The 17,001-nt window shown below is 36.4% G+C and overlaps 1 protein-coding gene across 1 annotated transcript; it reads right to left on the minus strand.

The window, feature by feature from the left end:
• Nucleotides 1–994: 994 nt before the first annotated feature.
• LOC129099288 (carcinoembryonic antigen-related cell adhesion molecule 5) lies at nt 995–12,037 on the minus strand. Its single transcript, XM_054608481.1, has 19 exons — nt 11,943–12,037; nt 11,787–11,822; nt 10,531–10,602; nt 9,440–9,733; nt 9,069–9,344; nt 8,556–8,840; nt 8,045–8,308; nt 7,040–7,330; nt 6,590–6,862; nt 6,138–6,404; nt 5,667–5,957; nt 2,972–3,244; nt 2,775–2,889; nt 2,507–2,664; nt 2,312–2,413; nt 1,666–1,734; nt 1,401–1,460; nt 1,218–1,286; nt 995–1,085 (listed from the first exon to the last, which is right to left on the minus strand). The coding sequence occupies exons 1-19, from the start codon at nt 11,971–11,973 to the stop codon at nt 1,024–1,026; spliced, it is 3,288 nt and encodes a 1,095-aa protein (XP_054464456.1). The 5' UTR covers nt 11,974–12,037; the 3' UTR covers nt 995–1,023.
• Nucleotides 12,038–17,001: the final 4,964 nt, after the last annotated feature.

Here is a 17,001-nt window from a genome sequence, read left to right on the forward strand (position 1 = left end):
AGTGAAAAGGAATGGCAAAGAAAAAGAGCAATTTGATTTCTATCGTTGCATCTGCGCCATTCTCCAATGGCCCAACAACAGCTGTTATTATGCATGACGGTTTCTCACGGCTGTGGCTATTTGTAGCACCCATACCACTAATTCACCACATGTACCTGTAAATCATAATCCCAGTAATATCTCAATCATCATTATTAATGTGAGAGATTATTAATGATTCGTTTATAGCACTCATTTTGACAGACTTAACAAAGTGCTTCATTATTTAGGATTAAATCAAAAGATCATTGATAGAGCAATAATAACTCATGAATAGTTTGAAATTAGGTTCATAAATGCACTTTTAATTTAAATTTTACAGAAGGCTGTGTAGACCACAAAATGATAACACAATCATTGAAATTCTATCTATATTTAGGAAAAGACGTACACATGTTTTTTGTGAGTACACATGGTTTATTCATATGGCCCAAGTTGTTTGCTTAAGAATTAAAACACTTACTAAAGGAGTACTGATAAATTCTCATGCAAATCAACACATATGTACAGTGCTTATAAAAATTGAGAAACAAAAGAAGCTAACATTGTATATGATTGATTTTTATCACAAAAATAAAATGTTTCCTATTTTAATTGTGCGTTTTAACAATTAAATTATGTGATTTAAAATATGTACAAAACAGTATAATACTACTAAGTAAAGATCAGTGCAGAACAAATATGTACACATATATATGGCATATGTCTGTTGTTCCATGGTGCAATTTCTAGTTCTTTTTTTTCCATTAAATTTGGTACAAAAATGTACAATCCCAAGAGGATGTATCCTAATTCATTTGCTTTTATCTATCACTGCCGACAATTCAAAACTTTGAATTTGCTGCCCCAGTTGTGCTAAGTATCGCACAAAACCAATATTCTCTCAAGTTTCAATACATCCAAATGTCCATTAAAGCCCCACAGGGCTGAAGCAGTCTATAGACTTTTCTGCTAAATTGGTGCAAAAAAGGCTTAAGTGACTCATTATTTAAAGGAAACCAGCCCACCGTTCTTTTCTGAGGCATCTTCGCTCTCATTGGTCACATCTAGAAAGACATGAAGGGCGAGAAGTGGAAGGATAGATTATAAATACATTGTGTCTCAGTTATGGCACATAGCCTTTCATCACAGAGAAAATATTTAATTGGAAAAGTGCATTTTTAAAATCACTTTATTACCTTGGTCCGCAAGTGAGGTTATTGGTAACGGTGTTGTTTCACTGCAACTTGTGACATCCTCTTCAGCTTCTGTTGGTCAGATTGTTTTAAAAAAATGATGTCAGTGAGGGGTAAACCTCAATCACTTGCATTTTAGTACAGCTTTTGTTTCCTCTGCTTTACTCATTTGTTGGTTCTTACTACCTTTAGAGGAAGCATTCAGTTCCCCATCGGTGATGTACTGAACCAGTGGACAGGGTGCATCTGTAGGAGGGAGGAAGGAACTTTAACACAAGAGCACCAACAGCTACAGGAAAACTATGAAAGTCAGACTTAAATGTCAGTAGGTAGTTTCACAAATGGTAATTTCTAAAATAGCTCAGAAATGAATCACTTGTTGGGCTGTATCTGCAGCATATGCTGAAACGGCAACCAAAACCACAAGCCATAAGGGCTGGTGTCAACGTACCATCACGGTCCTTAAGCTGAGCCATGGTGAGAAACAGCTCAGGCTCTTCTGGCCTCTCTTCACCATCCGCTATGTTGTAAAAAAAAAAAAAAAAAGAAAAAAGGTTACCTCCTTGTTGTTTTTGTTTGTTAATTTGAGATGAAATATATAGTATGAAGCAGTCAGAATGTCCCATTAAACCTGCCATAACACTCGGTGCGACATTTGATCACTTTTTTTTATTTTATAGCATTTCTTTTAACTTTTTTTTTTTGTCTCTTGGTCTTCATTAACTCCTGAGGAAAATATCTGCTCTTTGGTTAATAAATGCTCCACTTGTTCACCAGCCAGTCGCTAACCGTACTGGACTGGACATTAGGTGCGGACCAGGTAGAGCACTGTGGATTTTAATAGCTTTTTTTTTGCTTAAAACAACTTCCTGCTGCTGCCTTAAACAACGGTAGGAGAGCAGTGAGAGTGAACAAAAACAGTAACATTGCTGGCCGGAGAGATCAACAATGGGCTGAACTCGCTAAAAATGGTCCATAAAGCTGAGGGTAGCAGCAGATTTGGGAGATAATTCTATTCTATCATATTGATTATGACGGATTTAATGAAGATTTTCTAAATCCATGCACTCAAAAAGTCCCGAAAACTAAACAAAAACCTGGTTTGCGAAAGACTCTGAGGACAATGCATCCAAGGAAGACCGCAATGATGCCAAAGAAGATACAGCCAGAGATGGAAAGAAGCACCCTCCTCTTCAAAACTGAAAAAATAAAAAATAAAAACAGAGATCTTAAGTGAGACAGAATATTTGCAGGGTAAAAACTCATAACTTCCACACCTCAGTTTTACTCACGAAGGTTCTTAGTCTTGAAAGAATCACTGCGTCTTGAATAAGATGGTCTACCAGTGCGAATGCCCTGGCAGGTGTACAGGCTCTGCTCAGGGTCATTCTGGGGTGTGACTGCATGTTTCTCAGAGGGAGGACGATCGATTGGTTGCCCCTCTTTGAACCTGTGAGAAGGTAAGAATCAACACAGTGCACATATGAATGTATTTAGAGAATGATACTTAGTATTAGTATTATTACTATAGTATTAATTGGTGTTTTTGATTTGTATTACCATGTGAAGTTCCACATATCCTGACTTTCTTGCACCCTACACCTGAGCACCAAGCTGTCAGTGGAGAAGACCTCGGACCAGCCAGTTAAAAGGATTATATCAGTCTGTGGGCGCTCTGTAAAAACACAATCAGAACTGTGATGAACACATTAAACACACACAGAAAAAATGTTAAAGGGAAGTCAACAAAAACTTACCCTCAATGTCAAGTCTCACTGCCTGACTCTGGTCTGAGCTGAAGACTGTATCTCCTTTTCTTTTAGCCTGGCATTGATATGATCCAGTGTTTGTTCTCACAACAGATTTAATGGTGTGATTGTTTCTAGATTCGACGAGTGGTACACCATCTTTGAGCCACAGGTACTCCCATCCAGAAGAGACATTAATGTGACAGCTAAAGGAGACTGAATCTTCGGTATGCATCACATTGTGTTTAGGGTCCTGCACCAGTGTGACTCTGGGTTTTGTATCTGTGGAAAAATAATGCCATTGCTATAAGTGTGACAGCATTTTAATGTATATCACACCGCACAACCGAGAATAATGAGAAACTATATTCTTTGAAATGGCTTTTTTGATGTGCTGAACCTCTTCAGCCTTACCAGTATTTCTCCCGAAGAAGAAAATGAAGCTGCATCGATGACTTGGTTGTCTAACCTTAGCATAAAGACTAAAAACAGGGGCAACCAGCTAGCTTGGATCTTTTTCAAACAAGGTATATGCACAAGTCTTTATATTAAATGTAATCCCTCTAAGACCTTTTTTAAAAACCCTTCCATACATTTTAAGACCTTGTCTAGACCTCATCGCATTCTAAAAAGTTACATCACTTTCATTAACATTGATTGGAGGATAGCACAACTAAACAGCCTTAGTTTCTGGTAGCCTGTTGAACCACTGAATCAATGCAACATAATTCAGATGGGTGGCATGGGAACAAAATGGAGAAGAGAATTAATGAAGTGACTATCCCATTGCAACGTTTATCAAGGGTGACATCAGTAATACACAAGAGCTTGAAAGACAATCTTGCAATCTATTCTATAACATTTGTTTATGATAAACTATACTATGACTTTTAATGGCGTTTTTTTAGGACATTAATACTATGACTTTTTTCATGACTTTTTATGATATACTATGACTTTTTAATAACATAACATGACTTTTTTGTGATAAACTATAGCATGACATTTTATGATTTAGGACTTACTTTGCTATGAAATTTTTCCATGACCTATTAGAGCCTTTTTAGACAAATAATTTTTCATGACATTTTCCACATACTTGACTATGATTTTTTTATGACATATTCTGACATAATATTGACATACTATACTATGACGTTTTTATTGACATTTTTCTACAAAATAGTTTTTACTTTTTTGACATACTATATATTATGACTTTTTAATAAAAGGTTTGGACATTATATACTAGTTTTGTCATAATATTATAGGACATACCACACTTTTACATTTTTTTTTGAAAACTTTCAACATACTATCCAGACTTTCGTTTTAAAAATGTTGTGACATTGTAAGCTACCTTTTACAATAAACTTTTTGACATTCTATAGAATGGCATTTATCGAGTTACTAAATTATGACTTTTCATTACATTTTTTGACAAACTATACTATGTACTATTTTATGACATTTTGTGACATACCGTACTATGGCTATGGCTTTACATTTGTAGATGTTCTAAGACAGTTTAATGACAGTTCTCAGAATACTATACTAAGGCCTTTTCATTGGTATTATTTCAAAGTACTATACTATGACTTTTATATTTTATGACACACTATGCTCTGACTTTTGTACTATAATGACTTTATACTATACTTTCTTATTTATTTTACATTTTGTGACAAAGTATAGTTTTACTCTTTTTTTGTTTAACTTATCCTATTTTTGACTAAATATACTTAGACTTTGTTAATTAATTATTTTGACATGCTATACTATGACTTTTTTCACAATATTTCGACGTACTAAACTATGACTTTTATCATGACATTTGTCGTTATAATATACTGTAACATGTTGACATGACATCTTTTTCAAAATACTATACAATTACTTTTTTATTTTTGATGTACTATACTATACCTTTTTTTACAATATCTTATGACATACTATACTCTGATTTAAGACCTAATTTAAGCCGATTAATAACTTTCTTAAAGTGAAAGAGACTATTTTGTGTTCACTCTTTTCAGTCATGCTGTGCTGAGAAAGATCTAGCTATTGATTTTAAAACAATCACAAATGGAGCAGTTTTATACCACAGTGAAAAAAGGGTAGAGGTGAAATCTATGGTTTCAGCAAATACATTGGCCTATGTGAAGAGCCAAACTGGCTCAATGATGCTAATTCAACAATTGCACAATTAATGGTGTTATCCAGATACATGTTAATAATAACCCAAATCCTGAATGAAGCATTGCATTGCTTGTTTGTGTTGCTGTGATTGTGTGTTGCTTGGCAACTGTTCTGCTAAAATGGATTATTTGTCATCAATAAATCATTGAATTTTGAGTATATATAGTAACCAAGTCGTACCTAAAAATATTTGTAAGTTGTTATAAAATTCCTGTTTACTATGGCCGCTTTAGTATAGTAGGGCAAAAAAAAAATTGATAACTGTCATAGAAAAGTCATAGTATAGTCTATATATAGTCTAGTATAATATGTTAGTCAGGACAGATAATAGAGTGGTATTATCTAACTTTTGGTAAGAAAGTGAAAAGATGTATTTCCCCAAATTTCTTAATATTCCTTTCAAATTACTGTTTTTGCTTCATATAGAAGTCTCATAAGTGTGAAAAGATTTAAAATAAAACTTTTCTGTTAAAGAACTCCAAATAATAATAAAAAAAACCCTCACCATAAACATCCAGAGTAAGCCCAGAACTGAGGATGCTGCTTACAGACCGGCTCTTGAGTTTTCCTGAGCAGCTGTATTGTCCACGACGTGAGGCTGAAGCAGAACTGATGGAGAGAGTAGCTGCATCTAAATCAAAGGATGCAGTATTATCTGCCTGAACAGGCTGTTTGTCTTTGAACCACGTATATTTCCAGTCAGTGGTGCCGTCCATCCGACAGATTAACTTCACTCTCTCAGTAGGGAACACATCCAACCATGGTGTGCTTAAGTTTAAAGATGGAACAGGGATTTCTGGAGAGAAATAGACACATTAGCTTTATTTCTAATATCCTTAAATATATCCTCTTTTAAACTGATTTTTACGATTAACATTTTATAGAACGAAATTCATAGAAACAGGTCAAGGTAAGATTAACCCTAAACACACCTATATACATATACATCAACACAAAGTAATGTTATTTTGCTCACCTGATACACGTAAGATGCGTCCATCACTGTGCTGTGTATTGCTTGTTTTGTCTCTTATGGCTTTACACTTATAAATCCCACTGTTTGATGAATTGGCGTCATGGATGGTTAAACTACTGTCGTTGATCGAAAGTGGTGTTTCGTCTTTGTACCAGTGATACCCCCAACCAGATGAGAGTCCAACTTTACATTCGAAGGACACTGACTCTCCAGTGTACACCTTTTCAACATCTGGCTGTTGAGTCACTACGGGCTTAGGCTTGTTTCCTAAATACACAAAGAAGGAGTATCAACAGTTGTTACGATTAAACTGTTTATAAATTGCCTGACAAGCCAGATAATAGCATTATAAGTGACTAAAGATGCACTGCAGAAACAATGAAAAACTGGAATACTCTTTCAATGCCTGCATACAATAAATACAAGTTTCATGGAAGTTAACAGAAACTTACCTTCAACTTTAAGGAGTATAGCCTGGCTGGAGTCAGTGAAGAAGGCTTGATCACTGCCTCTTTTTGCTTGGCAAACATATGACCCTGTTTTTGTTGTATCAAGAGATTTGATTAAATACTTGTTTCCAGACTCGCTTAGTAGAGCGCGATCTTTGAGCCACAGGTACTCCCATCCAGAAGAGACATTAATGTGACAGCTAAAGGTGACTGACTCTCCAGGGAACATGACCTTGTACTCTGGATCTTGCGTCAGTGTTACTCTGGGTTTCTCATCTGAGGGTAAGAAAACATGCCATTGCATTGCATTGTAACAGATATGCATCCCATCCCAACCCCCTGCCCTAATCCCAGAAAATGTGTAATTGTAACTAAAATTAAGAAAACAAATCTTATTTATAAATCGCTGCCAAAATATGTATTTTTATATCAAATTGAATTAAGAAAACTCACCATATACATTGAGAGTAAGTCCAGAGCTAAAGTGGCTGCTGACAGACCTGTCGCTCAGGTGTCCCTTGCAGTTATATTCTCCTGTATGTTCAGCTGAAGCAGAGTGGATGGAAAGAGTAGCTCCATTTGAGTCAACAGACGCAACATCATCAGCTTGGACCTCCAGTCCGTGCTTGTACCACGTGTAAATCCAGCCAAGGCTGCCTTCCATCCCGCAGGTTAACTTCACACTCTCAGTGGGGAACACATCGGACCACTGTGTGATCAGCTTTAACAATGGAATGGGAATTTCTAAAGGGAGAGAGACACATCAGCCACTTTTCATATCCTAAGAGATAACCTTGTTTATATAACCTATTTTTTAAACAGAGCCTCATTGAATTTATTAATGACCAAAGCCTGACCAACCTTAATGATACAACAAGTAACATATCAACAGGCCTTGTAGATCAAAAATTCAAATTAGATTATTAAAACTTCAATGTGTGAAGACAGGCCAGCAAACCTCAAAGGTACGATGATGTTGATGATGTTGACCCAACCACAATATTCACGATTTAGAAAATAAATTAGCACTGACTTAATCAAGTATTAACATGAGGGAAGAAGGGACCAGTCTCTTAGCAAAACAAAAGTCCCTTAAAATGTATAACTCTGGACTGAGCTCATAATCAGCAGGTTAGTAAACATTGCGAAAAATCAAATGGTGGCATGAGAGAACTATTAAAAGGAGTAGTGATATTACATTGCTAGTGTACTGTATGTATATATACGTAATTCTGATCCATCCCACCCAGCATCATGGTACACCACAACATCCTGTTTCAACAGAAAATGCACAAAATAACGGAAGCAAGATGCTCTCAAAATGTTGTTCAAAATTCAGTAGCAGCCTGGAGGTTTTGTAAGCCTTTACTGACAGTATTTAACATATTTACCACAAACAACTTCACATTGTATTAAACACACTACTTTAAATAATAAGACTTTGCTGTCTTTACCTACCAAGTACATTTTGTTGTATTTCCTCACTGAAGTCTGTTAATATTATTTCACTTCTGGTTGCCTTGCACGAATATTTCCCCCGATCAGAAAGAGCAAGATAGATGCTGTTGGTTTCGTTGGTGGAAGGGAGCTCAATTCCATATTTGTACCACTGATACTCCCAGCCAGAGGACACATCTACTTTGCAGTTTAAGGTCACTGTTTCTCCAACATACATCGGGTTAAAACCAGGAACCTTGTTCACCGTTGGAGTTGGTATGTTTTCTAAAACAGAAAGGCAGTTCACAACATATTTACAGTTTGGGTTTGTGTGGATTAAACACAGATATAGCATATCAACTAGATATACTAAACTAAGCTAACTGGCTGTTGGTGGTATCTTCATATTTTGCATACAGACATGAGAATGGTATCGATCTGCAAAAAAGCTAATTATCTTGTCTCCCAAACCATTTCTTTAGGATAGCTGAATTAATGTAAAGTTAATGTAATGTTAGGAGTGTAAGCTCACCATAAACTGTGACACTGACTGTGTTGCTGAATTCAGAGCTGACTCTCCTTGAATTGAGGTGAACTTTGCAGGCATAGACTCCTTGATGGTCTAGAGTGACCAAGGTGATGTTTAGAGATGAGTCCATTATATCTATAATGTCCACCTCATCAAGGAGCTCTTTTTGATCTCTGTACCAGGTGAAAGTCCAGTCAGGGCTGTTGACTCCACAACTAAACTTCACCGTCTCATTTTCAAACACATCCGACCAGGAACTCAGCAGTTTCAGAGATGGTTTAGGTGGGTCTAAAAAGTCATGTACCAAAGAAATCTTTTAAAATCTTGTACAGAATTTAAGACAAAAACAATTAAAATGACTTACTGCATCAGAAAAGAATGGGAGACAGGAACACAGAGATGTTGAGTGCATCATTAGTTATTTAAACTTCCAGTTTCACAGATAAAAGTACTGTAGATGTGTGCATAAAGGCTCATGTATATAGAAATAAAGGAGGTGGGTTAAGGTAAACTTACCAGAGACCTGCAGAGCTGTTGTATCACTCTCTTCTGTGAAGAAGGGGTCTTTGCCTCTCTTGGCTTTGCAGTGGTATTGTCCACTGTTCGAATGATCTACAGATTCTATGGTGTAAGTATTATTATCAGGAGCTTGAATTTCATTTGTTCCCTTAGAGTACCAAAGATAAACCCATCCAGAGGACACATCAACCTTGCATGTGAAGGTGACAGACTCTCCGGGGAACATCTGGTCAAAGTTTGAACTTCGGGTCAAAGTGGGTTTGGGCCTGTTTGCTAATCAGAAAGGAGAAAGAAAAATGTACCTTTTTAATTATCTTATATTACATGCTGTCTCAAAATTCAGCTCAAATATGGGTGATGAAACTTACCATGAACTGTGAGTTTTACTGAATTACTGCTTTCAGTGGTAAATCCCTTTGTTTTGTGATGAGCTTTACAGGAATAACTTCCAGAATATGTTTGTGTTGCTGCTGTGATTGTAAGCTTTGATCCCTCCACAGACAAAGACACATTTGGATCTGAATCTTGTACTTGTTGTGTATTTTGGTACCAGGTGAAGGTCCAGTCAGAGTTGCCATTGACATTACAACTTAACTCCACTTTCTCAGAAGGGAACACATCAAACCACTCTGAATGTAGCTGCAGAGATGGTACAGGACGCTCTGGAAGTGTATTAAAAATATTATTGATTATATCATCGACAAATAACATATTCCTAAAATAGCCATGGACATTTAGGTCTATTGGAATCAGGAGCCTTACTATGAAGGTTTTAGTCCACAGTAAGGTTGTTCATCTGACTTTTGTTCTTAAGTGCAGTTAAAAAATGATGACATGAATCCCTCAAATTGAAACAATTGATGATACAATTTATGGCATCCCTTAGAAAATAGTTATTTAAAAAATACATAACATTACGGACCGCAGTTAAAGTATTTCAGAATACATGCTTCCAAACAAAAAATCTAAGCATGAAATTAAATAGAATGAATACTTGAATAATATAATATATTAATTCAGCAGTTAAACAGGTTAGTTTAAAATTGTAACAGACTTCTTCTAAAAGGTGGAGAGACAAATGCTGATTATGATTTCATAGAGTTGCAAACCACCACATACGGAAAAAATGTAATAAGTGTTAGAGTAACGCCCATGGTGATTTCACTGGTAACATTGGCTGATTTCTTTTTCAAGCCTTCCTGTCAAAGACATTTCATCATTTTAACTCTGCTCTCTCATTCATCTGTGTTTGTAGAATTTACTGTCCAAAATCAATGTCATACCCGATGTGCATAATGATGGGTGACCTTTCTCCTAACAAAAACTACTACTCATGCTTTTGTAAATACTGACTTGATTTCAGGAAGTTACATCGTTCCAATTTAAATCTACAGGGTTGCATGAACATGCTTATTCTTTGAAATTTACGTTTATGGCAAAACTGAGGTTAAAATCTTACCATAGGGAGTTGAAATCTCTGTTGACATCGGCATAGGAATGGTTGGAGAAACATATCTGAACGTGGAGGAGACTGGTTGATGACAGGAGAGAACAGAATTTGGATCAGAACAGCCAGCATATGTTCTCTACCTACATCTATGGAGATTTAAACAGCAACAGTAGCAATAATAAACTTAGAGCTGCAACAATGAATCAATGAAACAATCAACAGATAATTATTCTGCAACTACTTTGATAATCTATTAATTGTTCCAGCCATCTTTCGAGCAAAAATGCCAATTATTCACTGGTTCAAGCTTCTCAAATGTAAAGATTTATTTCTTTTCTTTGTCTTATATGACAGCAAACTGAATATATTTGGGTATGGGTAGTTGGTGGACAAGCAACTTGAATACACCCCCCTCAGTTGTGGGAAATAACATTATATTTACATTTTTAAATACAAAACAATCAATCCATTAACTAGGACAATAAATCTGCAGAAAAATATAATCTGCAAATTAATTAATAATGAAAACAACCATTAATGCAGCCCTAAATGATCTGCTGTGGTCCTGTATGAAACCTACAAAAGGACACTGAAATCTAATTAAGTTAAAGTTAATATAATTTAAATCAAGTTGACATATAGATTGAAATATACTACACTGTCATTCTACAAAAGATAGGGACAAAAGGCATATAACAAGATTAGGTGATAGTAAAATGCAGTTTAATAGAACGCAACAAACTGTAAATCTCTAAGCGATAACACACATTGCATGTGATTATAACAGTATATTGTCAGGTGTTATTTTATCCAACGCCATACTACTGGATGACACAAGAACAGGGACATTGGATGGACGATAGAGTTTAGAAAACATTACCGTGTAAGAGCGTTAAGATAGAAGAATATTGAAACATGAACTTGCAGTCATAGGTATCCAATTGTAGGAAGCACCAGCCTCATGACAACAAAGTACTTCATGTTCCTCATGCTAACTGTCCTCATGTTTTACTTCCTAAACATTTTGCTTGCCTCAGTCAAAGCAAAATGCAATCAAAACAGGCAATCAAAACATTTAATAACAAGTAATTTAGTTTACAATCAAAACCGAATATATATGTATTATATTCTAATAATTCATTTATTTCTGTGTTTTAGGTCAACAAGAAAATGTGAGATGTCTTTATTGATAATGTAAAAATCAAAACTAGCTCATTTTAAATCAATGCAATAAAAACGTTGCAATGTGCAACATGTTTCCTTACCATGTTGAGGATCCTCAGCTGCACATGCAGTGAAATCTGTAAAAAGAAAAATTACAATAAATTTTCAGTGGGAATCACATTTCAATGTACATGGAAATATTCTTTGTATAACAAAAATCACATAAAGTAAATGCAATAGTAATAGTAAAAACTTACATATGATACTGAAGACCTTGACAAGCCACATTTTCCATTGACTGTGCTGTGCTGCTGAGTTGAGTCACTTATCTGCTGTGTAATTCAGTAGAGGAAACAGACTGCACAGTAGATGGGCGTGTGCAACAACTTTATTTCCACACTCACCTCAATACAGCAGCTTTCCTGTCTCTGACATCTGCTTTTCATTTTTGTTGAAGCAACAGGAAATATGTTGGTCAACCACATTCAGATGTTTGTGTTCTCAATATGAATTAAAATTTTAGATTTCTGCTGAGAAGTGACAGGAAGGGTTTAGGGAAATGAAACGACATGCAAGAATGTGTTGAAGTGACTTGCAGTTGTGTTGAACAGCTTACCAAAGGAACAATGTGTTCATTGTGTACTTTGTGTCAAAGAAAGAGATAAGAAGTTCATCAAAGCTGGTCAAAACCCCAGCAACACTTTGTAGTATATAACAACTATATTGTAAGACCATCGCATTTCGACTATTGGCCTTCATCAGCATAAAAAGGCCAAGAAAGAGGTTTAGTCAAGATTATTTAAAATTTTCCATTTAAGTTGATGAAGCGATTTTTTTTTTCAGCTGAGACAGAATTAAAAAGAAGCAGAACCAAAACCAAAACTATAAATTCAAATCTTAGTTTATTTTAGACCTATTTTAACCTGTGGGTGTGAACATAAACGTTTCTTCTTTTTTATACTTCAGTAAACCCAGCCTACACAACCTTCAGTCTTTAGCTCAAACTAACTTTCTAGACATGCAAATAGAATAAACATAATCCCACTGAATCACCTATATACTCACTGTTTAATCTAAATGTTTTTTGCATCTTTTCAAGTAGTCATCAAGAGTGATTACTTCGGAACAAAGTAAGTGCTGACGTTGTCATGCCCTTTGTGGTAAAGTATAACTTCCTGTATGGTTGAGATGTTGTGTGTCAAGATGAAACGCCTCTCTGTTTCTCCGTCACTGGTTTTGTCTCATAATATTCACCATAAGGTGTCAGTATTACACAGAAAATCTGATTATCTACGGTCACGGCTCTGACCCGAGGCACCCTGCATTATGTATCTCTGTCAAAACACATTAAAAAAGATTAATATAAATACTAATATAATACTGACTATAACTGGATAAATCACCTGTACTCTACACACCAAAATCTATGTAAAAAAAGCAGTGAGATCGTATTAGTATGCAAACACAGAAATGTTATGCCAATTTATTATTCGTTATTTATTATGACTTCTTAGCACATTCTTATCAATAAGGGTAAATAAACATATGGGTGTCATTTTCTGTCCACCAAAATAAACGTAGATTCGTCCCAAGCCTTGGGATGAATCCATGAGCTAAAAACTGGCAGGTAAGGACACACCATGTCTGATTGGCAACAACAACATGGACAGAACAAGAGATTTATAAAGAATCAAAGCTAATGTTGGCTGCCATCTTTTGTGAAAGAGCAAGTTAGAAAGGTGGTATTGAGTATTAATTTAAAGGGTCCGTTCACCCAAATTGCCCAAAAAACATCACGAGGCGCTGGTGGTATTTAATCATGCAGATACTTTTGGAATAATATGTACAGAGGTTTAGAGATATCTAACACATTCTACCACCCTTAATATTTCTTGAGAAGAATAACACTTGTCGGTTTTCGTATGTTATTTGTCAATGATTTGAGCAAAACAAAACAAAAAATCCACTCACAAATATCTAATACAGATATCTTAAAACATTAGAATATGAATCCAAAACTATCTGCCTTGCTGAATAACATTTGTTTGTAATTCCGACAAACCAACTCTTTTATCACAGTGACACCTTGCAATCTCCCACAGTACAGCAGATTTGTGTACTTGTATTCAGTAATGACAAAAACTTGCATCTAACCTAACCTAAAAAATGTAATCTATCCTAAAACTACGTGTAGCAATGTTTAAAATGTGTGTAAAAATCCACATATGTAATAAAATAGCATTTTATTAAACATCCATACAGTCATAGCAAAAGCATGTCCAAGGTTTCACGGTTTTATTGAGTAGTACATATATATACTTACTGTAAGTCGCTTTGGACAAAAGCGTCTGCTAAATGACTGTAATGTAATGTAATATACTGTAACAAACAGCACATGGACACAGGCAGAAAGAAAACATTGTAAATATATCCTTACATACATGTATCCAACTTAAATAGCATACAGCATTTGACAAACTGGGATGGATTGGGAGGCTTTGGTCTTCCCTGCAAACTGGGAGGAGTGGGTGAGTAAGGATGGAAATAGATATAGAGATGTTGGTTTGTTCTTTCCCTTTCTTCATTATGTACACCCTGCTGCACAGACAGCAATTACTTTTTCTCTCACCTCTTCAAACACTCTGGACAAGATAAGAGAGACAAACAGAAAGTGTTGGAAGGATTAATTATAAACACATGGTCGTTGACTTTGGGGACATTACATTGACTTACATTTCACAATACATTTCCTGGAGACTCACCCTTACCATAACGGCTACCAGCCTAATCCTTACCCTAACCTAAACTTAAACTAACCCTAAACCAAGTCTTCACCCTAGAGGTAATGACTTATGTTATTGGGACCTGCATTTGTTCCCATAAGGAAAGGGAGTCCCCACAATGTGACTGTGTAAACAGATTTATGTCCCCACAAGATGGGTAAAACGCACATACCACACACACGCAAATTTACCATAAAATATAAGACCTGGATTACTCACTAGTGGAAAGATATTTAAAGCAAGAAGATAGTTAAATGGGGTCATGAGGTGTTGAGGATCACTTCAGACAGGAATATGCTGTGAGAGAGCGTGTGGATTTGTTTGAGGGTTTTATTTTATGTGCGTGTGTGAGAGACAGAGATATCCACTGCGTATTTTCCATCAAAGATTATCAGGCTCGGTTTCTGCCCTCTTAGCCAATTCTCCCTTCTTCTCAAAGCCCTCCACGCTGCCTGTTGACTTGTGGTAATGTGAGGAGTTTGGCTTAGTGTCAAATCATCTGGAGTAACTTTAGGTAGGTGTGGAGTGCCGCATTGACATCCCTGTGCCTTATTGGACAGCATCCCAAAACTCACAGGCATGATTACGTCATTTATTCAGCGCAGTTTACACTTGGCATGAAGATGCATCTTTGGTAATGTGATCACAATTGGATAGCTGTAAATACAGGTGTGAATGCATCCAAGCACATCAAGGATGCATTAAGATGGGATCACTTGAGCCACACTGGGCGGTTGGTCAGGCAGGCATGTGACCCCATTTGCTGTATAGTGTGAACACCCACTTGTCCCTGAACGTACTGAAGGTCAGCTTTGTTGTGTGCATGTAGCGTAACAACTGCATCCTGTTTATTTGCTACAGTCAAACCCTATTTTCAAGGTCAAATGAATACTTCACTCACAAAATGACCATTTGTATATTTATTACACACCCTGTGATTCCTTATAATAATGAAGTTGAAGAAGTCTTGATGAATTGAAGTTAATAAGGGCAACGATTAACAACTGCAAAACTATATCAAAACATCTGTATACAAAGTCTGACACCACTCGTCCAGAATAATCAAAGACTAATTTATTCAGTTGTATGCTCAGTACTTCCCAAACATATGCATCTTTGCTAAAATCTTACTATAAAAAATGCTGCCATAACAACAGTCTCAGGTGAGCTACTCGTCCGTGTGAGTCCAGACAAGTCAAAAGTCTTTCAAATAGTAAGCTTTTAGCAAAGATAACTGGATAAATGAGACTTGGATTTTACTGCACAATTGTGTCAGTTGGTAAACAAAAGTTTTAATATAGCTTTGGTTTTGTTAGACATGGCCCACATTCATCAGGATTTTTTTTAAATTCGTCCTTCACCGTGTAGCATGCAAGAAAAACAAGAGTTTTCTTCAAGAGTTCAAGGTAACAGGGGTTGAGTAATTAGTGAAACATTGTTTAAAATATTACTCACCACCTACAAAGCCCTAAACAACCTGGCCCCTCCCTACCTTTCAGACCTCCTCCCCCTCCACGCCCCAACCCGTTGCCTCAGGCCGGACCTGGGGTGACAGGGCCTTCTCAGTTGCTGCACCCTCCCTCTGGAACGCCCTCCCCATCCACATCCGTCAGGCTCCCACCCTATCATCATTCAAACAAGCCCTCAAAACCCACCTCTTCAAACTCGCCTACCCTGCTCCCTTTCCCTCCCTACCCATTACATTACATTACATTACAGTCATTTAGCAGACCCTCCACTACATGACTCATTCCGCACAGCTTCTCCAGTTTTCTTTTTTTTTTAAATGTTCTGTTTGTTTGTTTTGTTTGCTCCTTTGTGTTCTTTTTTTTGTTTTTGTTTGTCTTCACCCTATGTAAAGCGTCTTTGGGTATCTAGAAAAGCGCTATATAAAATTAAAGTATTATTATTATTATTATTATTCCTTTAGGTACGAAATGCAGCACAATTTTTTTCAAAGTGTACACCTGAGAGCAAAATCTTAAAGGGGACAAGTGCTCATATTCAGGTTCATAATTGCGAATGTGCTGACGGTGTTTATCTGAGGGAGAACCTGAGAGTGGGTGCTATGCTTCTGCGACGGCCCTATCTCCTGTTTTAATGAAGTGTAGGCCAACACAGATATTAGTCAAGACCAATTAATGCTAAGAAAGTGGTCAGTAAGTGGGAGGAGAAACAAGGTTAAGAGGGGAGGGGAGATATATGAGAGACCTGCAATCTAAAAAAGGTATTAAATAATCTAATTGGCCCCTCGCTCAAATGTTTTGAATGTACAGCAGGGAGAAGAGGGATAGTGTTTCAAAGTGCCGTAAAAAGAAGCAGTGGCATGTCTTTCACAGTAAGATAAAACCATTATCATTCACTCTAAATCTTTTACAACCTTCAACTATTCTTTACATCTCTTCACCAACAACATATTAAGTGATCTGTCTAACCATTCATCCCTTCTTAAATGTCACGTTTTCAATCTCTTACCACCTTCTTTCGTCACTTCACTTTTTTAAAATGCATTAATGAGGCTTCTCTTGTCAGC

Source organism: Anoplopoma fimbria, chromosome 12, assembly GCF_027596085.1.
Source record: "Anoplopoma fimbria isolate UVic2021 breed Golden Eagle Sablefish chromosome 12, Afim_UVic_2022, whole genome shotgun sequence".
Taxonomy (NCBI): domain Eukaryota; kingdom Metazoa; phylum Chordata; class Actinopteri; order Perciformes; family Anoplopomatidae; genus Anoplopoma; species Anoplopoma fimbria.